The 22,700-nt window shown below is 48.4% G+C and overlaps 1 protein-coding gene across 13 annotated transcripts in view; it reads left to right on the top strand.

Annotated features, from left to right (window-relative positions):
• IDS (iduronate 2-sulfatase) overlaps positions 1-22,151 on the top strand; it is a 40,694-nt gene extending 18,543 nt beyond the window's left edge. For 3 of the 13 annotated variants that reach the window (XM_043570817.1, XM_043570820.1, XM_043570818.1), the window contains 8 exons: positions 133-269; positions 930-1,107; positions 4,094-4,182; positions 6,776-6,976; positions 8,426-8,596; positions 12,101-12,227; positions 14,124-14,297; positions 17,772-22,151. In XM_043570817.1, the coding sequence (XP_043426752.1) occupies positions 133-269; positions 930-1,107; positions 4,094-4,182; positions 6,776-6,976; positions 8,426-8,596; positions 12,101-12,227; positions 14,124-14,297; positions 17,772-18,244 (1,550 nt within the window). In that variant the 3' untranslated portion in view covers positions 18,245-22,151. The remainder of the gene's footprint in view (positions 1-132; positions 270-929; positions 1,108-4,093; positions 4,183-6,775; positions 6,977-8,425; positions 8,597-12,100; positions 12,228-14,123; positions 14,298-17,771) is intronic. The other 10 variants (XM_043570827.1, XM_043570831.1, XM_043570826.1 and 7 more) reach the window with 6 other exon arrangements.
• Positions 22,152-22,700: the final 549 nt, after the last annotated feature.

Genomic DNA, 22,700 nt, shown 5'->3' with positions numbered 1-22,700 from the left:
CCTGTCTTGGTTGGCTGGGCTGTCCAGGGTGCAGGGGCCAGCCTAGGACCATTCAGTACCCTAGCACCCCCCATGGATGGGGGTTCACTGTCAGTGCAGGTGATCTCACTGAAGCTTCTCTCTCCCATGCAGGTCCTCTGAATGTCCTTCTAATCATCGTGGATGACCTGCGCCCCTCCCTGGGCTGTTATGGGGACAAGGCCATAAGGTCCCCAAACATTGACCAACTGGCATCCCGCAGCCTCCTTTTCCAGAATGCCTTTGCCCAGGTATGTCTAGGGACCTCTAGGTGTGGATGTGTACCTTGTGCACTGAGGGTTGGGGGATGGGGTCCTCTCAGCTACGCTTAGGTGACACTGATGGTGCCAGGCATGTGTTTTTTAGAGCGAAGCATAGTCTGGAAAATGGCAAAAGAGAAAACCTGGTTGTGCACTGGCAAAGAAGTTTGTGCCTTCAAGCTTGGCAGAGGGTGACCATCCCCTAACATGCTCAGGATGGTCCTGCCCAGCTTGCTTGCCCAAAGAGGATTGTCTGGTGCTGAGAAGGAAGGGGCATTGCAGAATGCCGTTCTCTGGTCTGCTGACCAAACTTGGGCAAGCACCATGCAGCTTGCCTTGGTGGCATTCCTCCCTGAGCCCCCTCATGGGTCTGCCCTCCAGACCCTTTCCTGCTCTGTGTACCTGTAAGACTCCATCACACAAAAGGACACAATAATCTGCTGGTTTGAGGGATTGAGTCCTCCCCTGCCTCTTCCTGGGAAGACATTCCTGGCATCTGGGTGAGGCCCAGATCCCACTGGGTGGCTTTGAGATCTGCATGACTCAGCTGCCAAGCTGTTTACTGAGGACTCTTGAGGTTGCCTGGTTACCTTTTAGCATCCAGACTGTTTTCCTCTGAGGACATTTTCCTCTGCTTCTGCTCCCTTACAGCAAGCAGTGTGTGCTCCGAGCCGTGTATCCTTCCTCACTGGGAGGAGACCAGACACCACCCGCCTGTATGACTTCAATTCCTACTGGAGGATACATGCTGGAAACTTCTCTACCATCCCCCAGTACTTCAAGGAGAATGGCTACGTGACCATGTCGGTTGGAAAAGTCTTTCACCCTGGTACTGCCTGCCGTCCAAAGTCTGGGTTCTCTTCTGTTCTGTGCCTGAGGGCCAGAATCCCCTGCTGGGGCTGGGGCTATCTTTGCAGAGGGCTGTATGGGTTGGGTGGACCCCTCATTAGTCACCACTGTCTTTGTACAAACTCCTACTTCTCACCTTAGCTTCCTGTCCTCACCACACATGAAAAAGGGTAGTGGGACTTTCTTCTTTCAGAAATGAGTCATGATGCTGTTTGGTTCCTTCGACTTCTCACGCAGAAGGAAGGGCACTGGCTGGGGAGGTGCCAGTGCTGGGTGTGAGTCCGGCTCTGTGCCTGACCCTCTGAACCCCAGGATCCCTGTCAGTAAAGTGAGACCAGGGCAGCTATGCTGATTTGTCCAGTGAAGAGGCTGCGCTTTGGTGGGGCTGCTGCTCCCCGCCTGTAAGGTCAGAAGGGAGAATGTAAGCTGGTGCCCTTAGCCTAAAGAGTGCCAGGGGCCACCAGCGCTAACTTTCAAGACTGCCTGATAAACTGGCTCTCTTGAATGCCAAAAGGGGAATGCTGAAGCACAAACTTTAAAACGGTTTTTAAACGTACTGAAGCTAACACATGATTATTTGACGGAAAGTGGGGGGGGGGGGTGGGGGAGAAGGAAAGCAGGAAGTAAAGGATATGAATTACTTGTAATTGCACCACACTGAGGAGGACTATATTTTGAGGTTCCCTTGTTGCAGACATATTATTTTTCTGATTTGAGATTTTTCCTGTACAGACAGCTTTATGTTGTGAATGTTTTAAACATAAACTCTTCCCCACATAGCTGCCCTTCGTGCAAAGTCACTGTTAACGACAGCGTGGTAGTCTCACGTGCAGATATGCTGTGCTTTCATCCAGGTTGATTTCAGGTTTTCTGTGTCACACGGAACCCTGGGTTGAACATCTCTGCCGGCAGGGTGAACTGATGGGCAGCAGCACCAGGGATCCGGGCTCCCGCGTTCCAGTCTCAGCTCTGCCACTTCTGAGCTGTGCAGTTAACCTTGGGCAAATTGTTCTTCCCCCTTGAGCCTCAGATTCCTTCCCTGGCAAATGAGTTGTAGCTGCCTTGATCACCTCCCAGGGTAGCAACCCAATCCAGGTAGTTCGGGAGCATGAAAGGGTGTTGAAAGCCCCCTTTATACGACAGTGGTGCTTATTGCTAGGGACTACGACTGATGTTTTCAGGAGCTTTCCCTTTGCTCACTGGTTACACGGGCAGGCTCAAGAGCCTTCTGGAGCCCAGCTGGCCGGTGCAGGTTGAGGATAACGTGTGGCTTGGCTGAGTCGGGCCTGGTTTTAGAAAGCAAGTGTGTCAGGAATGACGTTGTGTAGCCAAAGGCCCACCATCAGGGACTTCCTGCGCTTGGTGCTTACCTCATACTACCCCTTGCCTGAGCACAGCTGGAGGGGAGAGACGAGCCTGGGGAACAGAGGGACTAGAGCAGAGGGGAGGTTGTGCTTCAGGAAGGGAGGCTAAAGAAGGCCCGAGTGGCGTTGTTTGGCTTCATTCCTCCTGGTAATTAGATTGTGGAATCAGTCTGTAAGCACCACGTGTTAGCCAGAGAGCGAGAGCTTTGCCTGCGGTCCTTGTGGAAATCCATTTTTCAACTGGGTCTTTGTTCTTAAGACCTTGTTCCATGAGGCAAAGACCTGTTCAGGGAAGACAGCAGCCACCGTTGATTGATGGCCAGGCCCGTGCCAGTTCTTGTGCTGGCCACTCCTGTAATCCTCTCCTCAACAGCAAGCACAGTGGGTTTTTATCATCGTCATCATCTTCTGAGAAGGAAATTGAGGCTAATGGAAGTCAAGTGGCTTGCCCAAGGTTGCATGGGTGATAAGGAGCAGTGCCAACATTTGAACTCAGCCTCCTCTGGGTCCAGCGGCTTCCTCTGCTCCCTCCACTGTGCATTCTGTGTCGATGAGCCCTCCACCCACTGCCCCCTTTCCCTCCAGTCCTGCCTTGCCCAGTGCTCCCTGCTGGAGCCCTGGGTCACTGTGCTGGGGATGCTCTTTCTCCTGTGGTTCTGCCTACATTACCCTCCCTGTCCCCTCCTATCTCATCCCGCTGGGCAGCACTTTCTGTCGGGTCCCACACACGCCCCACTGCCCGCTGTCACTCGACCCATCGCGTCTGTGGCTTCCCTACTTACACAGCACTTCTACTGTCTAGACAGGGGGCTGTCCTTCCATGGTTTTGCTGTTATTTTGTCTTCCCAAATAGACGAAGGCTGCTGAGCTTAGGGGTGGGTTTCTGCTTCGTGAATGAGCACTGAACCAGGTGTCCTAGGGCATGGGTTTGAGTCCCAGCTCACTCCTCTATATCTGGTTGGCATCAGCTAAGGCACCGACCTTCCCTGAGCCTCCCCTTCCCCACCTGGCCCGTGGTGGTGCTGCTGCCTCTGCTCCTCCATTGTAGGACAGGGTAGAGGCTCCAGCGAGGGCTCTGTGGGGCTCTGTTGCTGCAGCTGGCTGGCTGACCTGAGGGGGCCTTCCTCAGGGCCTAGCATGAATAGCCAGGGTTTAAGGGACTACGGGGTCGGATGCTTACTACTCAAATAGAAACCTAGCGAGTTAGCTTTAAGGTACATTTTTTAAATGTTTATTTATCTTTGAGAGACCACAAGTGGGGGAGGGGCAGAGAGAGGGGGACAGAGGGTCTGAAGTGGGCTCTGCACTGACAGCAGAGAGCCTGATGCAGGGCTCGAACTCATGAACTGCGAGATCATGACTTGAGCCAAAGTCGGACGCTTGACTGACTCAGCCACCCAAGTGCCCCAGAAACCTAGTGAGTTGGCTTTAATGGGGACTTCTCATCATCTGCCTAAGCTCTTGATTTTATAGATGAGGAAACTGAAGTCCAAAGAAGGAAGATGATACTTCCCTTGTTCACAAAGTTTTAATTTGGAGTGGGGAGGGCATTGGAGGACCCTTCAGATTTTATTTAATGACTTTCTTTTTTCCCCTCTCAAGGAATATCTTCCAATTATAGTGATGATTCTCCATATAGCTGGTCATTTCCACCTTATCATCCCTCCTCTGAAAAGTATGAAAACACCAAGGTAAGGATGTGAAAGAGGTGGTATTCCGTAGAGGAACTGCTTTTTTTTCCTGTTTAGCAAATTAAGGTTAACTGCTGTATATGTCACATGTTCTTTCAGGTTGGTTATACAGTGAAGTCTGTGATCGTGACGTGGCAGAGACAGATGTCGGGATCTTTAGCATTAGATCCGCTGGGAGAGGTGGCTTCGTTTTAGAAGCACATGGATATGGCTTGTTCTAGAACCTTATGCTCTAGTGTGTAAGGCTCATTTAATGGCTGCCGGGTGCTTACTCTGGGTAGGGAGAAGAGTGGCTTGTCCTCCAGGGGCCTTGGCCCAAGTTGGGAGAAAGGCATATGTACATATATATGTCTGTCTCTCTGTCTCAGGCCTAACGGATAGGATCAGGTGCTGAGACCTTTGACGGGGGTTTTGAAATTTTAGAGCCTTACAGAAAAAAAAGGAGTCTGCAGAGAACTTTAATCTTAGTGTAGAGGAACCTTCAATGTAGAAATGAAACTAAACACCACATTTAAAACATTCAGAAAAGCAGCTGGAGAACTGAGATAGGACATAACTCCTCTGAGGTTTTTAAAGACCTCATATGGAGGGGGATGTGGATTTGGGGGAGGCGGTTGGTCAGGGGAGAGGAGTATTCTAAATTTTTGACAACCTTCCATTTCAGAATACACAGCAAGAGCTCAGGGCTCTGGCCTTTGGCCTGTGCCTTGAGTACTACCAGAGTGACACTGGGAAGACATGTCTCAATGCTTTCATCCCCTGAAGCCGTTTTGAGAGTTTTTGGTGACCTCACTTATAAATGCTGGCTTCTGTCCTCACTCCCCACATTCATCCTCAAAGCAGTGGGTCTGACTGTCCCAGACCCCCGTGAGTGCTGCAGCTCATGTGTAGCTATAGGGTGAGCAGGTGCTGGGCTGTCTTGCCTGGGGGCAATGTGGCCAAGATTGGCCTGTGTAAGAATGCTGCTTTTTGGGATGGGGCAGCAGCAGCTGGGTGTTTGTGAGGCCAAAATCATGGTCAGAACTGACCTTGGCCTTGTGGGCACTATGACCACTTTGGGCAATGAAGCAATAGGTTCCATTCTGTGCATGGCATCGTTGAAGATATGGAAATTCCATGGATTGTGACCTTATCCAGTTGACTGGGACTTTGTCACTCATAAGTCTTAGTCTGTCTTTGAAATTGAAGACAGGGGTTTTTTTGTTGTTAAAAAAATGTTTTGAGATATAATCGATACACTATAAAAGTCACCCTTTTAATGTGTGCAATTCAGTGATTTTTAGTATGCTCAGGGTTGTGCAACCATCAACAAATCCATTTAAGAGCATTTCCATTACTCCGGAAAGTATGTGGGTACCTGTTACCATTCATTCCCCATTTTCTCTGAACCCTCGGCCTATGGCAACAACTGATCTACTTTCTTTCTCTATGGATTTGCCTATTCTGGACATTTTGTGTAAATGGAATCATACAGTATATGGCGTTTTGTGTTTGGCTTCATTCATAGTGTTCCTGAGGCTCATCCATGTTGTAGCATGTATCAGAACTTCATTACCTTTCTTTTTTTTAAAGATTTTATTTTTAAGTCCTCTCCACCCAGTATGGAGCTTGAACCCACAAACTCGAGATCGAGAGTTGCATGCCTACTGACTGAGCCAGCTAAGCTCCCCAAAGCTTCATTACTTTTTATAGCCAAATGGTATTCCATTGTACGGAGGAGATAACACGTTTTATTTATCCGTTCATCAGCTGATGGACACTTGGGTTTCCACTCTTTGGCTACTATCAGTAATACTGCTATTCACGTACAGGTGTTCGTGTGGCTTAACTTTTCATTTCTCTTAGGTGGAACTGCCAGGTCAAGTATCTGTGTGGACGTAGGTTTTAATTTTTTCCCGGTATCCACCTAGGTGTAGAATTGCTGGGTTACACACTAACTCTATGTTTCACTGTTTGAGGAACCCCCTGAGTGTTTTCCACAGTGACTGTAGCATTTCACATCCCCAGCAGCATGTATGAGGGCTCTGGTTTCTGCCCATCCTTGCCAGCACTTGTTAATGTCCAGTTTAAAAAATTCTAGCCATCCTAGTATTATTGTCTGTCCAGTTTTAAAAATTCTAGCCATTGTAGTGGGTGGGAAGTGGTATCTCATTTTGGGTTTCACTTGTGTTTCCATGACGACTAATGACATGAAGCATCTTTACATGTGCTTTTTGGCCACTTATCTGTCTTGTCTGGAGAAATCTCTGTTCAAGTACCTTGTCCATTTTTTAATTCGCTTATTTTTTTTTTTTATTGAAGTGGAGACAAATTTGTTTTGGTCATTCGTTTACATGGGCTTCCTTTAATTAATTAAGGCCTGGAGACAGAAGATGAACAGCAAGAAGCTAAGTGCTGGTGGATTTCTGGCCCAGGCCAGAAAAGACGAAACGTTTCTCTGTTTTAGTTCTAGTTCGTGTGTGCCCGACCACTTTGAATGATGAAGATTTACAGGCTAGTGATATGAATGTTAAATCCTCTGTGTGTGCAGCCTTCATGACTCCTGTTTCTTGCATTTCAAGAGCTGACAGCGTTACATGTTTTGTTTTCAAAGACATGCAGGGGGCCGGACGGACAGCTCCATGCCAACCTGCTTTGCCCTGTGGATGTGGCGGATGTGCCGGAGGGCACCTTGCCTGACAAACAGAGCACCGAGCAAGCTATACGGTTGTTGGAAAAGATGAAAACATCAGCCAGTCCTTTCTTCCTGGCTGTTGGGTATCATAAGCCGCACATCCCCTTCAGATACCCCAAGGTGAAGATCTGGCTGAAGGTTGATCCAGCACAGCTGTGACAGCTCTGTCCTTTCTCGAAGGAGAGATTAGTGTAGTGAGGGCGGCCACATCCTGCCAGCCCTGTCGCTGGGGTGCCTGATGGCACTATTGTACTCAGTGGTGTGGAGATGGGATGCAGAGGTCAAGGCTAAGAAGTAGACTTGGGGTATGTAAGAATCTTGTTGGAAATGCTTGGTTTTCTGCCTCCCCCACTGGAGGGTTTTAGTTTTTTTCTCTTGGACTCCGTGAGCATGTGCTGGGTTGGATGGTAAGATCACCAGAGATAAGGGAGTCAGAGCCGGCTGCCAAGACCCTCGGTAAGGGATGGTCCTTGGGGGCACGGTTCCAAGGAACGTGAAGCCGTGTTCAGTAGTTGGCACTCCCCCTGAGCCTGGTGGGTCAGATCCCTTCAACACAGGGCACTGCTTGCATGTCCGTCATTCAGAGCATGTAGTCTCTGCTGTTTAAAAATCCTTTTCAGTTTTTCCCTGTCGTGTCTTCCCCAGGCCTAAGCAGCCCATTCTTTTGACTTTGTAAAGAATGCCCCTCACTAGTGATGGATGTAGAGAGCAAAAGACATGTTCTTTGATGCTCTGACTGGCGCAGGGGATCTGGCCCTCCCAGCCGGGGTTAACCTGGCAGGCCTGGCTGCTCTCCTTAGAAAGGTCTGCTTGCGAGGCTGGGCTTTGGCTGGCCTCTGGGAAGCTGGAGTTGGCACCGCTCCCAGAGCGATGAGTGGCTTTCTGTGCCCAAACTGTTGATGCAAACTCCCGCTCTCCTGCCTGGAGTCTGCAGTTTGGGTATGTGAGGGCAGAGGGTGCCCAGGGGAGTGACCCCAGGAAGCAGCCCGGGTGCTGAGGCTTTAACGAGCTTCCGTGCCGGCAGCATTTCACACATGTTGGCACACCGCTCCCTGCTGGGAGGATTAAGCACATCCTGTGTGACCTCACTGGGAGAGGATTCTGGAAACTTGTGCCTGGTCTCCCTTGGGCATTGCCCACGTGGCTTTGCTGATTGTGTCTGCTGCCCTTGCACTGTCATCAGGCACAACCACGGGCGTGCCTGAGCACGTTCTGTGAGCAACTCCCAGGGTGTTGCCAAACCGGAGGGAGGTTTTGGGAACTGGAAACACCCTTCCACGCCTTTTCCACTTGGAGGGGAGGTGGGAAGTGGGGATGGGAATAGGAGGGTATTGATATATAGGAGAAAAGAGAGCCGTTGCTGCTTGGTTCATAGAAAATGAGTGGCGATATCATTACCATTGGCATCTTGTGAGTGTGACCTCAAGTCTGACTTTGTAGTGTCAGTGAGCTGCCGTGTAAGTGCATCACAGGCTTAAAAAGGCAGTATAAATATCTGTAGAGTCCCAGCCTTGTGCCTCTGCCAGAAAAGAATGGCAACCTGGTGTCTTTGTGTGCTTTTCCCCCAAGGAATTTCAGAAGCTGTATCCCTTGGAGAACATCACCCTGGCTCCCGATCCCCAGGTGCCTGCTGGCCTCCCTCCTGTGGCCTACAACCCTTGGATGGACATCAGGCAGCGGGAGGACGTCCAAGCCTTGAACCTCAGTGTGCCCTATGGCCCAATTCCTGTGGATTTTCAGGTACCAAGGACATATTTGAGGGAATTATTGGGCACTTCTGGTGTGATGTCATTGGTGACACCACTTTTCTCCATAGACACCACTCTACCCATCATGTCTTCCTAAGAATCTTCTCTGTGCTAGGTGTCTTGTGAGGTGCTGAGGGTGGGGTGGTCTGGAGGAATTTCGGATGTAGGGGGTGCTGAGTGGATGTAGTCTCCCAATCAGTGTCTCCACTTCCAAAGAAGGAGGCATCTGGAGATTTGGTGATTCACAGGACGTAGGCACCGGGGTAGGGAGGAGGCCTGGACGACCATCACTAACTCATGGGGGTGCTGTTCAATCCAGGTGACAGCTCATCAGCTATGGGATGGCGGGCAGCTCCTGTGTAGCCCAGAATGTTTGTTTTGCTGGCACTGGCAGGTCCTCTCTGTGGGGAAGCCTGCACAGGTACCCATCACTCTCAGGCGGTGGTGTGGTGGGCAGGGCCTTGACACAGAGGGAGCTGGGGCACCGACGTGGCTGTCCCACTGCGACATCTGATGTCCCTTTGCCATCACGTGGGGGTGGAACAGCCAGAGTTAGAATCCTCATGCTGACTCATCAGTCACCCTCCCCCTGGAGTACAGAAACCGTGCTGGCCAATGCTCTTTCTGGACTATTCCACACGCAGCTCTGCCCTTCTGTTACTATGTGAATACACCAATAGGCAATCTACCATGGAAGGTAGACGGCAGTGTTTTTAAAGGCTGCTTCCTGGACCGCCTGCATCAGAATCCCCACAGGGGCTTCTTATAAGCACAGAGTCCTGGCGTCACTCAGACTTAGGGAGTTGGGAGCTTGAAGTGGGTCCTGAGAACTTGCATTTGCAAAAGCACACCTGGCGATTCTGATGCACTCAGAGGTTTGGAAATACTGCTACAGGGCACAGTTCCAAACACCACAAAAGGGTGAGGGATGTGCGCCCCTCGTATCTGTTGGACTCCTGAGGTTCGGAGGGCAGTGGTGAGAGTTTGGAGAGGAGTAGATTCACCACTTGGTCCCATTCCTAACTTCCCAATGCCGGGGTTCTGAGAGCAAGGCTGCGCGAATTGCAGCTCTGAGGCCACACCTGGATGTTAGTGACGGCCACTTAAAATGTTCTTGAAATGGGACTGTGTCCCAGGAAGGGTGCCCAGTGTTTTATGTTGCTATCTCGCTTGGTCTGCATGGGAAGCTAGTGAGGTACCTGCCGTTGCTGTTGTCCAGGCTTCTCAATGGTCTGGGTTCAAATTCCCATTCTGCCCCATACCAGCTGCACAACCCATGGCAAGTCATTTTACGTCTCTGAGCCTCAGCTTCCTTCTCTGTAAAATGGAAACGAGGTGGAGAAAGGTTTTCAGCAGGGAGCACAGAGCACATATGAAAGCGTCTAAGTGCGAGCTGCGTGTGAGGGCTCCTTCAGGTGCTCTCCTCCCCTCCCCACACTCCTCCTCACGGGTGGTGCAGCCGCCCAGAGGACCTCCCTGGTGTGCTTGTGTGCTCCTGCCTCTGCATACTCACCTTGAACTTGGGCCCTGCTCACTGTCCTCTTGCAGCTTTGGGTGTCTGTGCCCAGGCCGCATCTCACTCCACTCTTGAGTGTCTCAATTCTGCCCTCTCTAGCCTCTGGCCCTCTTCCTCAGCTCCACATGAGCCAGTGACCTCAGGGGCCACACTCGGGGTTTGCCACCTCCCGGGTCCACTCCTGCTCGGTCATCACCCCGACTGACCGCAGTCTCTTCTTCTCACAGCTCCCTTGCTCCATGTCTCCGTTCTCCACATGCCTCATGGGGATTGTGAGTGTGGCCCTCTCCTCTCCCCCTGGGTCCTGTCCCCTCTGGAGTCTCCTCCTGGGCAGGTCGCTTACTGTTCTTGCCAGCTCTTCAGTACACTTGTGCTCCGATCCTTGCCTCACCTGCAGTGCTCCGATCATACAATGGTCCCACCACCCACTCTGCTCTGAAACCCAAGTCCTGAGGCTGCTGGAGTGAACCCGGGCCGCCATGAGGTGGAGACACGCTCATGGGCCCAGCCTCCAGCCCCAGCAGCCCATCCATGGGGGCTCTCTGCTCAGCACTCCCTTGACCTGTGCGGCCGCTCAGAACCCGTGCCACTCTCCTCCTGCCCCTTCTACCCCTCTGCCCCATCTCTCGGCAGATGATGCCACTTGGGATTTCAGAAATGGAGGCTGGTGGACAGCCCCGGGGAGGGGACACCCAGGATGTGTGTGGGTACTGACCTGGGCCATGTCCCCCTGGCCAGCTGTGTGTCTCCAGGCAAGTTAATCCACCTCTCCGAGCCCTGGAATCTTCCCGTGTCATATGGGAATGTTAATGCTCACCGTAAAGGGTGGCTGCAAGGATCGGGTGGCACCCGGCAAATATTTGGTAAACAGCGCTGTTGGTAATGCCCCTTACCGGTCGCCAGAATCGTGCATGCTCGTGTGCTGGGCTGTGGCCATGTCCCTCATCTCGGAAGAAGAACAGCAGGGACCACCCCCACCCCACCCCCTCGTCCCATCGCCATGAGCTCCTCCTTCCTCAGAATGGAACCTTGTTTGGAATCAGGGTCATTGCAGATGTCATTAGTTAAAATGAGGTCATATTGGAGGGGCACCTGGGTGGCTTAGTTGGTTAAGCATCTGATTTTGGCCCAGGTGATGATTTTGTGGTTTCGTGAGTTCAAGCCCCATGTCAGGCTCTACGATACAGCACAGAGCCTGCTTGGGATTCTCTCTCTCCCTCTCCCTCTCCCTCTCTCTGTCTCTCTGCACTTCCCCCTCTTGTGTGCATTTTCTCTCTCTTCTCTCTCTCTCAAAAATAAACATTTTTAAAAAAAAAGATGAGGTCATACTGGAATCGTATGACCTGTGTTCTTGTACACAGGAAGAAGGCCATGTGAGGAGGGAGGCAGAGATTGGGGTGATGTGGCCACAAGCCCATGGGCACCAAGGATGCCGGGCACCAGCATAAGCTGGAAGAGGCAGCCCCCTCCCTCAGAGCTGGCAGAGAGAACCTGGCTCTGCTGACACCTGGATCTCGGACTCTGGCCACCGGAACTGGGAGACAGAACATTTCTATTGTTCTAAGCCCCCCAGTTTCTGGTCGTTTGGGAGTGAATAGAGCTTTGGTGGGGTCTTTGGTGCCACCCTCAGTGGGAGTTTGGAGTGCCTGGGGGATGAGTTTCAGTGTACGGGGCCATTTCCTGGGACCCGTAAGATTATGTGAAGGAGACAGAAGGGGATAGTAAGTGGCACATCCATCTGCTGTGATCTGTGCCCTAAAGTGAAATCTGATTCACTTAGAAAATAATCTTCCTTTTGGATCTGCTGTGGACCCAGATTTTGCCGGGACCATGTGGGCAAGGGGCTATGGATGGTGGGGAAACACACGTTATGTTTTGGCCGAGAGAGTTAAGGGCGTCAGTGGCGGAATGCTCAGGTGACACTCTTCTGTGCGCCACTGCAATTCCAATTGCACTCACTCTCTTTTTTTTAATGTGCAGCGGAAAATTCGCCAGAGCTACTTTGCCTCTGTTTCGTATTTGGATACACAGGTTGGCCACCTTTTGAGTGCTTTGGATGATCTCCAGCTGACCAATAGCACAATCATTGCATTTGCCTCAGATCATGGTAAGCATTTTCAAATACCTTGGTGAGTCACGCAAAACATAGGAACTTTTCTGTGAAATGTGCTTTTCTAGATCGCCTTAAACATAGGCGTGTTCTCTTTTGAGAATCAGCAGTGCCCCAAGTCTGGGGTCTCAGGGTGCTTTTATGATTGTCCTATTAGTCCTGGGACCTCTCTCCGTGGGGGCGGGGCCTCTTTTGGGTACAAGGAGCATCTTGGATGCTTGGGAGGGGACCTGATAGCAACCTTTTTTTTTTTTATTGATGAACTCAGCAGGAACCCTCCATTTGTGTCGGGAGCCCTTTTAACCCATGCTGCTCATCTAGACTGTTGGAGGATTTCAGTTTTTCTTAGGAGGATCCAGAAGAATCCTGGCAGGGCCCCACAAGGCCCTCAGACCTGACTGCACCCCTCTACTCCCAGCCCCGATGTTCTCTTTGTCAAGAGCCTGGCGCTCGCAGTGCTTTCTCTCTTTTAATTAAGGCAGTTTCCTACTTTTCCAAAAATGGAAACAGTTTATTTAAAACTTTTTTTCTTAATTTGAAATTTTTATCAAGCTCAAGAATAGAGGCTAAACAACACCCCCCAGTCCCCATCACCCTGCTCCCACATGCCCGAGGCTAACTGGTGCTGACAGATCTGGGATCCGTTTGGCAGCCTTTGGTTGTACATATACATGTGGCGGTGGAGTGTGTGTGTGTGTGTGTGTGTGTGTGTGTGTGTGTGTGATATAGTCATGGAACAAGGCAGAATCGATTGTGCTTATAAACTGTTTTGTTCCCTAGTTTGCTTTTTCCACCTAATGTCACAGACAGTTCTCCATGTGATTTCTCACAGGCCTGCCTTAAGCCTTGTAAAGTCCCACATCATTTTGTCTTCTGTGGAGGCATCCTAAGTTTTCGCTGTTTCCTGATGGTTTGCCATCCCCTCTGGCCCCTCTTTCCCGTGCCCAGTTCCTCTTCCAGTGCTCACACAGTCTGGTGCACCCATGAAGGCCAGGCCCACATGGAAGCTCTCTTTGCTCTGAGGCAGCTGCACTGATGACAGATGGCCCTCCTGAGACTTCCCACCTCCCAACCACAAAAGCCTTCTCCAATCCATACATGGCAGCTTGATGTGGCTTTGGTTATTTTGTAACACGAACTACTCAATGTGCAATCTCTTTCATCTTTTTTATGTCAAAACGGGTGCTCCAATGCAGACATTAGAAATTTCCAGCCTAGGGTATTCAAGCTGTCTTTTGCAAGGGATGGATGTTTTAAGTCAGGGTTAAGTGGTTTTTTTTTTGTTTTGTTTTGTTTTGTTTTGTTTTTATCAAGGTTAAGGATCTCAAATCAAGTTATATTTGTTTGGTCTGTGGTATATTTTAAAAATTGAATAAGCTATCCTTGTCTTTTTAAAATGTGAGTGATAGTGCCACAGTGTCACAGCTCATTGTTCGGCGGCATGCCATCAGGTGCAGACCTGAGCCTGCGGGACTTGTGTCAAGAGAGGCCAGCCCAGGGCTGGGCAGCGGCAGCGCTGGCTGTTGGAGCCCCCGTCCAGGCAAGGGGAGCCCCTCTCAGCAGGGGCGGCACGTCTGTGTGGGGCCATGGGTCCCTCAGCACCCAGCCTGGGTGCAATTGCTAGTTGTTTGCTAAAAGAAGATAGTTTCATTTGAGAATTTAGTATTTTTTTTTCCTTTTAGAGTTTCCTCATTCAGGACAAAGGTCTAACTTCAAATAAAGCAATACTTAGATTTAGGGGAAGTCCCCTTTTTGTGGTCATTATAGAGGAATTTCTTCTGATGAGTGTTTGTTTCCTTTGGTTTTTACAACAGGAAATGAAACGGTATCTAAAGTGGGCAATGAATAATATCATTATTCGTTTTCTGTCGTTCTGTGCTTTTTATGACCCAGGGTGGGCTCTAGGTGAACATGGAGAATGGGCCAAATACAGCAATTTTGACGTCGCTACCCGCGTGCCCCTGATGTTCTATGTTCCCGGGAAGACGGCTCCGCTTCCAGAGGCAGGAGAGGAGCTTTTCCCTTACATCGACCCTTTCGATTCTGTGTTGGAATTGATGGAGCCAGGTATAAAATACACCAGAGTGATGTTGCTTGATAGTAAGCTTTCTTTAGTTTACATGTAAATCACCTTACCAGTTCAGAGCCCAGGGCTTACCTGGTCCGTCTTCCTGCCCAGTGTTGGCATTCCTGAGTACCTCCGGGTCAGGGAGGGGTGGCAGGGCCAGAGCCACCAAGTACGGCCCTCGTCCACGAGGACCATGGAAGATGGGGAGTGAGGAAGGAGTAGGTGGCACCCCCAGGATGAGGAGGACTATTGTGGTGGTGACAATAGTGCGCTCCACGCAGGGGTGACAGACTCCACCAGGGCTGGGGCTGTCCCCCTACAGATGAGCATAACTCTTGCCTGCACACTTCTACGGGGACTCGGCCCTTTGTGAGGAAGACATTTGCCGTTTTGGCAGCTTACCGGTCTAGTGAGCCGCTGGATCTATCAAGTAGGCCAGGTGACCTGCTTCTGCACTTCGCAACAATGAGCAAGTTTACTTTGACTTCCACGTGCCAGTCCATCCCAGCCTTGAAAATGACACCAATACCTCTCTTCTCTAGGCTGGGATCCCCAGGTCTGCAGCCGTTCTTTCAGGCCCACAGTTATTGTGGCTTCTGTCTTCCAGAAACTCCAGTTTAAGAAAAAGATTTCCAGAAATGTCCCTTGAACAAGATACCCCTTGCTACAGCATGGGGCAATCTGTGCAGGTTCTTTGTGAATTACTTCCTAAGTTGATCTGCTCAGTGCAGAGACGAGTCATGTACTTCAGATGACATTTGCTTTTTTAGGGGTATGTTTTCCATGAACTCTCAGAAGCCAGGTTGTTCCCTTTCTGGACTTCTTTCTTTATTTAATCTATCTAAATCCATTTAACATCTAAATCTTGCCCTTTATATTGATTTCTATTAAAAATTTTTTTCCTTGGTTCTGGCCTATCATCCTGGCCTTTCTGGATCTTTCTCAGTTTGCTTTAAACAGCCCAATTTTATTTTCTCTACACGTGATTTTCGTGTGCTGCATGCTTTGCCTTCTTTCAAGTCATTGATAAGGTTAAACCTTTTCAAGGCATGATTATAGCCCTTTGTTTCCTTGGAGAAATCTGGCCGGTTGAGAATGTTTTGTGTGTTTTTTTTGAAACTTTTTTGGGGAGGTGTTCAGCAAGTTGTAAATTCACATAACTGCACTGTTCCCAGTTTATGCCCCAATTTTATCTCCAGCCTCTGTCTCTTCCCTGAACTTTGGGACTTGGGTTTCCAACAGCTTGTCCCACTTGGCCAGCCTGACGTGCCCAAGCTGGGCTTCTGGCCTTTCACTGTAAGACCCTCTTGGCCCTCTTTTCCCTCTCAGGGAATGGCTGTGCTGACTCAGGCCAAAAAATCGTGGAGTCCTCCTGACCCCTGCCTCTCTCCTCGTCAGCAAGCCTGTTGCTGTCCATTCAGTCTGTCTGTACTGCTTCTCACTGAGTCATGCTGCCACCCTGGGCCACACCGCCACCATCTCCTGCTGGATTCCTGCAGTGGCTTGCTGAAGTCTCCCTGGTTGTGCTCGTGGTCCCCTGGAGTTCCTCCTCCTCGCAGTGGCTGAAGTGATCCTGTTAAAACCCGAGTCAGGTGGTGTTACAGCCCTGCTCTGGAGCCTCCCACATACCTCACTGAGTGGAAGTCCTTACAGCAGCTGACAAGTCCTGATGGGATCTGGGCCCCCATTTCTCCCTGACCTCACCTTTTTACAGGCATCTGGGGTACCTGTCTTGGGCAGCAGCCCACAGTCTGGATTTGTGTCATTGCTTACTCATGACTAGATTCAGGGTAAACATTTTTGACACACACACTGGACATGAGGTTGTGTGCTTCCTTGGTGTCACAGTGGGGGCACTCGGTGGTGGCATGTGCCAATGTTAGTGATGCCAGATTTGGTCCTGATTAAGGTGGCCATGTCGGCCAGTCTTGCCATTTTGTAAAAGTATCTTTCTTTAAGCTTCTTTTCTTTTTATTTAACTTACAAATTAAATATGTTGAAATAAAATTGGGCAGTATAAAACGAATTCTTTTTTTTAAAAAAAATTTTTTTTTCAACGTTTATTTTTGGGACAGAGAGAGACAGAGCATGAACAGGGGAGGGGCAGAGAGAGAGGGAGACACAGAATCGGAAACAGGCTCCAAGCTCCGAGCCATCAGCCCAGAGCCCGACGCGGGGCTCGAACTCACGGACCGCGAGATCGTGACCTGGCTGAAGTCGGACGCTTAACCGACTGCGCCACCCAGGCGCCCCTAAAACGAATTCTTAAAGATCCAGAAAGGCCAGAATGATGGTCCAAAGCCCAGACCGGTTTTAATAGGAATCAACAGAAAGTACAGGATTGAGACTTTAAAGGTGGATCCACCACAATGAGATGCCATTTCCTATCCATTATCAAAATCAACAGAAAACTCCAGCACTGGGATGGTGTGGAGAAACTGGAACCCTCACACTGCTGGTGGGGATGTAAAATGGTGCAGCCACTGTGGAAAATGGTTTAACCATTCTTCAAAAAGTTAAAGGTAGAGTTAGCGCGTGACTGGGCAATTCCACTCCTAGGTATATAGCCCACAGAATTAAAAACAGGTATTCAAACAAAAACTTGTATCTGAATGTTCATAAGTATTATTCATAGTCGCCAGAAGGCTCAAGCACCCCAAGTATCCACTGCCGGATGAATAGATAGGCAAAATGTCGTCTCCCCACATAGCGGAATGTTACTCAGCCTTCAAGAAGGCAGGACATTCTGACACCTGCTACAACATGGATGAGCCTTGAGGACATGATGCTCAGTGAAGTAAGCAGTCCTAAAAGGGCAAATACTATGTGATGCCACTTACACGAGGTCTCTAGAGGAGCCAATGTCATAGAGACAGAAAGTAGGACAGTGGGTGCCAGGGGCTGGGGAGCAGGGGAGATGCGGAAGGTAGTGTTTAATGAGGAGAGACTCTGGTTCAGGAAGATGGAAACAGTTCTGGGCATGGATGGTGGTGATGGCTGCGGAACAGGGTGAATGTTTGTGATGCTGCTGAAGTATACGCTACAACATGGGTCAGGTGGTAAGTTTGATGTTGTTCGTGTTCTCCCACAATCTAAAGGAGATGTGCTGACATCCAGGAAGGAGTCATCTGCAGGGTGACACTGTTGAGATTCTGAATATCCTGTCCCACAACAGATTTTTACCTGGTGGCTTGGGCTTCCGTGGGTGATCCTTGCCTGAATCAGTTATTACACTGATGGCTCCAAAATTCACATCATTTTTAAAAGTGCCAGCTGGTTGCGGGCACCTTCATTTTGCGTCCTCTAACTGGGTGAGGTGCCGAGTTGGCGTTGTTCCTAAACTCTTGGGCCAAAAATACATGTAAAAAAACAAAAGACAACGCGTGGTGCCCAGATGGGCTCCTGTCCTCATCCTGTTGGCTGTGCAGGCTTCCGTAAAGTAGTCCATTCAGCAGGATCGCTTCCTGTTTCAGGCCGGCGAGTCATGGACCTGGTGGAACTTCTTTCTCTCTCTCCTACGCTCGCGGGACTTGCTGGCCTGCACGTCCCACCTCGCTGTCCTGTTCCCTCGTTTCATGTGCAGCTGTGCCGAGAAGGCCAGAACCTTGGGAAGCATTTTCAACTCCAGGACCTGGGAGAGGACCCGCACCTTCGTGGTAATCCCCGTGAGTCTATTGCCTATAGCCAGTACCCCCGGCCCGCAGACTATCCTCAGTGGAATTCTGACAAGCCAAGCTTAAAAGATATAAAGGTCATGGGCTATTCCATACGCACGATAGACTATAGGTACACTGTGTGGGTTGGCTTTGATCCCCGTGAATTTCTGGCTAATTTTTCTGACATCCATGCAGGGGAACTGTATTTTGTTGATTCCGACCCTCTGCAGGACCACAACATGTATAATGACTCCCAGGGCAGAGACCTTCTCCAGTCATTGATGCCTTGAGTCTTGCCAAGCACTGAGGAGGGCGTACGTAATGTGCTCCCTTCCAGCTGGGGAGAGGAGGAGTTAGAGCTGGTTATTTGGCGATTACCCACAATATTGGAAGCAACCCGGGGGTAGGCAATCAAAGTGTGCATCAACAGTTTGGCCTAAGAATATGTAATAGCCCAGCCCTTTGATTCTTTATTGAGTCTTCATTTCTACTTGGTGATCAGACTGAACCATTCTTTCCCATTTTGAACAATCATAGCTTATTTATCGAATGGATAAGTGTAAAGTGAGCAAATGAAAATTGTCATTCTTTTAGCCATCAAGACCATAATAACCTAACGTAACGCTATAGTCAAGAAATACTGGAATTATTTGCGGAATTTAGTGCATTTCAAAAAGTAACTGTATGTCACATGCTGTTTAACACTAAGTTCCTGGTTGTTTTGTTTATAATTTAATAATTTATTTAGCCCAATATATTCAAAATATTATGTCAGTATTTCAGGTTTCTTTTTAAAATGTTAAATAATAATGCCAGATGCATTTAAGCCTTATCTTCAATTTTTGTTCTTAAGATTGCAAATTTTCAAAATCCAAAGATAAAATAGGCATGAAGTGATTAATGTGGAATCTAGGCATGAAGTGATTAGTGTGGAATCTCTATATCAAATGGTACGTAATGCTCAGTAAACCAGAGGCATGAAATGTATGGGAAATTCAGTTAAAAATGTTCAAAAAAAATGTTCAGAGATGTCTGGCCCAAGTAATAATTTGTTAGCAAGTAATATGACCCTTGACCTCAGAGATCACCTCTTGAAAGGCACTGTTATGTGTTACATTATACCTGTATCCATGAATTGAGTCACTCAAAACTGTTAAGTGTTTTCCTTCTTCAGGAATAGTTGGTTGCAGATATCCACTTATCCAGGAGGCCAGAAATATTTGACTTTTAATTGCTGATTAAAGACAACACTAATTTTATTAAATTCTAAATTATTTTGAGAATTGTTAAAACTTCATTAGTATAATATTAGGTGATTTCTAATCCCCTGGAATGTAGTTCCGTGTTCCCCAAACATGAAAGTAACCAGAAGGCAGGTGGTAGTAATAAGCTTAGCCTATTAAAGAGGGTGGGATCGTCACAACTCCTGTTAATAACAGTGGAAGCTGATCAGTTATCAGTAGTCATCAGAGGAGTCAACCGCATTCTAAATCAATATCATGTGTAGTCCTGTATCAAAGTGAGTCATTTCTAGTAATTGTGTCTTTTAAGTGCATCAGTGCTTAATGGTAAATGCTTGTGAAACAAACTTCAGCAAATTAGGTTAAGTTACTTCTGTGTATTAAATTGTAACAAAAAAGGCAAGATATCATGTTAAGAGATTACTTCAAATCAGTAGTTTCAGATGGTTTTTTGTTTTTGTTGTGTTTTTTACTAATTAGCCTACAGTAGAGGTGCATACGGTAACACAATGCTCTTCTAATTGATTGTGACTTAGTGTCCCGGCAACAACGGTTTCTAGTTGAAGAGTGAAGGGCCCTATTCATCTCTCCTGATCCTGAGGCTCATCTTTCTTCTGGATGCCTACGCTTTACTTGTCGGTGGGTTCCCTGGGCCTTTTATTTCTCCTTCTTTGTCCTTTTTACCACTCTCATCACTTCCATGAAGATTTTTACAATCCAGTCTGCAAATTCCTCGTGACATATGTTCAATGTGTTTAGCTTTATCTCCTCCTCCACAGTTACAATGATAAGTTTGAACACAGGCCTTTATCTCACATCCGTGTGCTGTGCCTGTTGGCTGCAGTATGTACACTTCCTCATTTTTTCTCGCTCTATTTCTTGAGGCACAGCTTTAGTGTCAAAAATCGCCACGTTCTGCTTTCGCCGAAGTTGTTAGCTGAACTGCGCCAGAAAAGAGTGAAGTGGCAGATACATTGGGTGTGCAGCTGCTGTTTTGGCCCGTAATTCGCCAGGGTGACCAAAGCCATATCCGGAGCCGGGTCCACGTGGGGCGCTTTTGTGTGTGGATCCGCCTCTACCGGAAGTGCTTCTGTCTCATCTCTCCTACTTGAGCACGCAGCGTCAGAGTGCTCCTTAGCTTTTAGTTTTTCTTGGCCTTCCCTTTACAGATCTCTCCCTTTAGAAGTTAAGGCTGCGTTTCACATTTGATGGGATGCACATACTCTTACAGGTTGTGGGGGAGCTTTCTATTTTTGACACTGAACCCAATTTAGAGCCACTGTTTGTTTCCTTTTGCACGTCTCTGGCACATGTTGGGATGACTAGCCGCTTTCTGGGTTTCTGATGTCCAAGCTGACCACGTTCCTTATCTTGACTCGGCCTAGAGTAAGCATATCTTTGTGGCTCCACGTGACCTTTCTCTGATCTCACTGAGCTCGACGTGTTTTATTAATGGTTCCACAGTCACTTTATTTGTAGAAAGCCCCATATCACCTGAGCAGGGGTTCTTTGATACAGTTCAGTTGAAACCAGACTAGTGACCCAAGAAAGGTTGAGTGGACCTGTCTCCATGGCTCACGAACACGAGGGTACGCCAGAACCACCCGAAGCCTTGCTAAAATCCAGCGTGCCAGACCCTGCCTGCCGAGGTTCTGATTCATTGCATCTGGGGTGGGGCCTGAGAATGTGCATTTCTTACAAATTACACTGCTCCCCCGAAGGCCACACTTTGAGAATCACTGCCCCTAGTTGTGTGCTGTCCAGTGGCAACTAGGCACATGCGACTGTTTACATTAATTAAAATGAAATAAACATTTCAGAAGCAGAATCGAAGTTGCACTTGCCTATTTCAAGTGCTCATCAGCCCTGTATGATTAGTGGGCACCATATTGGATAGCACAGATCTAGAACCTTTCCATCGTGGCAGAAAGTGGAACAGAGCTGCCCAAGACTAACTGCGTGAGCTGGGTCCACCTAGCTGTTGGCAAGTCCCTCCTGTGAGCCGATTCTGCACCCTAGGTTTGCGTGCAAAGACTTGTCTGGAGGCGAGCCAGGGACGTCAGGTTGAAGCGTGGCGCCGGGAGCGCCCTCTGGCGATAGGCTCTTTCCTCCCCCACCGCTAGTGCCATCACCATCTCCCCAGCCCTTCTCACCTCCTTCCGAGTAGCTTACCTCCCCCTCCTCTTTCCTCCCTTGCCCCTGAAGAATCCACGTGTCTTCCTGAACTCCCTCTTTGATCCTGCCCTTTGAGAACACCGTCAGTGCCTACTACTGGGTCTCCTCAGACCTTCGTTGAGCAGTCAGAGTCTTCCCTGACTCCACAAAGCCCCTTTCCTCGGCTGACCAGTTTTCATACTGGTCCCTGACTCTCCCTGGCCAATCCCTACCTCCTTGCCCACCCCTAGGTTGTCCTACCCCCCCGTCCATTCATGACCATTCTTCACAGCCACTCACCTGCTCCTATCTCCAAGAAGCTGAGGCTTTGTGACTCTAGAGTGTGTCATGGCATGAAATGAACAGGAACATCACTAAAGAATCTTATGGCTGCTTTGGAAAAAGGTTTCTTTTTCTGAACGCAAAATTAATGTGTTAATTACAGAAAAATTGGAAAACAAATACAGTAAAAGGTAAGAATATGCATCAGTATTTTGCCCCAAGATGGTCACTGAATATCGTGTCTTCTCTGGGGTATGAATGTTTTACATTGCTGTGATCATGCTCTGTGTTTTATCGTGCAGTTTTATATTATTTTTTTCACTAAGTATTATGTGTGGTTACTGCAAATTTCTGCAGATACTTTATGATGGTGGTAATATACTTTGTTGTGTACTTTTACCATAATTTACTTAACCTTCTTTCAAATTATTGAAAATTTAGCTTATTTCCTGATTTCCAGTATTGTAAATAATGCTGTGATGAACAACTTTGTGAATAAAATGTTTTTATGTACATCAAATGACTCCCTTAGGCTGGTCTCTCAGTGCCAAATTGTCAAAAGCTTCTCGATTTGGCCCCTCTCCCCACTCTCCTGCTACCTTAGGGTAGTAAAACTAAAAATAAAGCAAACAAGCATACAATAATAAAAAACATAAAACCAAAAACCCGCAGCAGACCCCACCCCTAATGATAACAGGTGAAAGTGGCATCCTGTTTTACCTTCTAACTCTTTGCTTATTACCATCCTTAAACATTGCTCTCTCTGTAAAATTGTTGGGCATTTGTATTTCCAGTTGTATTTCCAGTGAATTTGCCTTTAAATCTTGGTTATGGGTTTCACTTTTTAAAATAATCAAACAAATTACTCTTTCCCTGCGTGATGTTTTTTCCCCGGTAAACACAGGGATCCTTCCAAATCTGGAGATTGAATAAATATTTCATTTTCCTTTCCTGATTTTGTGGTTGCTTTTATACTTAAGTTACCCTGTCTCTTCACCCTGTTATCAGAATAATGTATGCTCATTGTATAAAATTTGGAAGACATACATGCCAGATGGTGAGGATGACC

Source organism: Prionailurus bengalensis, chromosome X (genome assembly GCF_016509475.1).
Source record: "Prionailurus bengalensis isolate Pbe53 chromosome X, Fcat_Pben_1.1_paternal_pri, whole genome shotgun sequence".
In the NCBI taxonomy this organism is placed as follows: Eukaryota; Metazoa; Chordata; class Mammalia; order Carnivora; family Felidae; genus Prionailurus; species Prionailurus bengalensis.
This window is presented reverse-complemented; position numbering and strand designations above follow the sequence as displayed.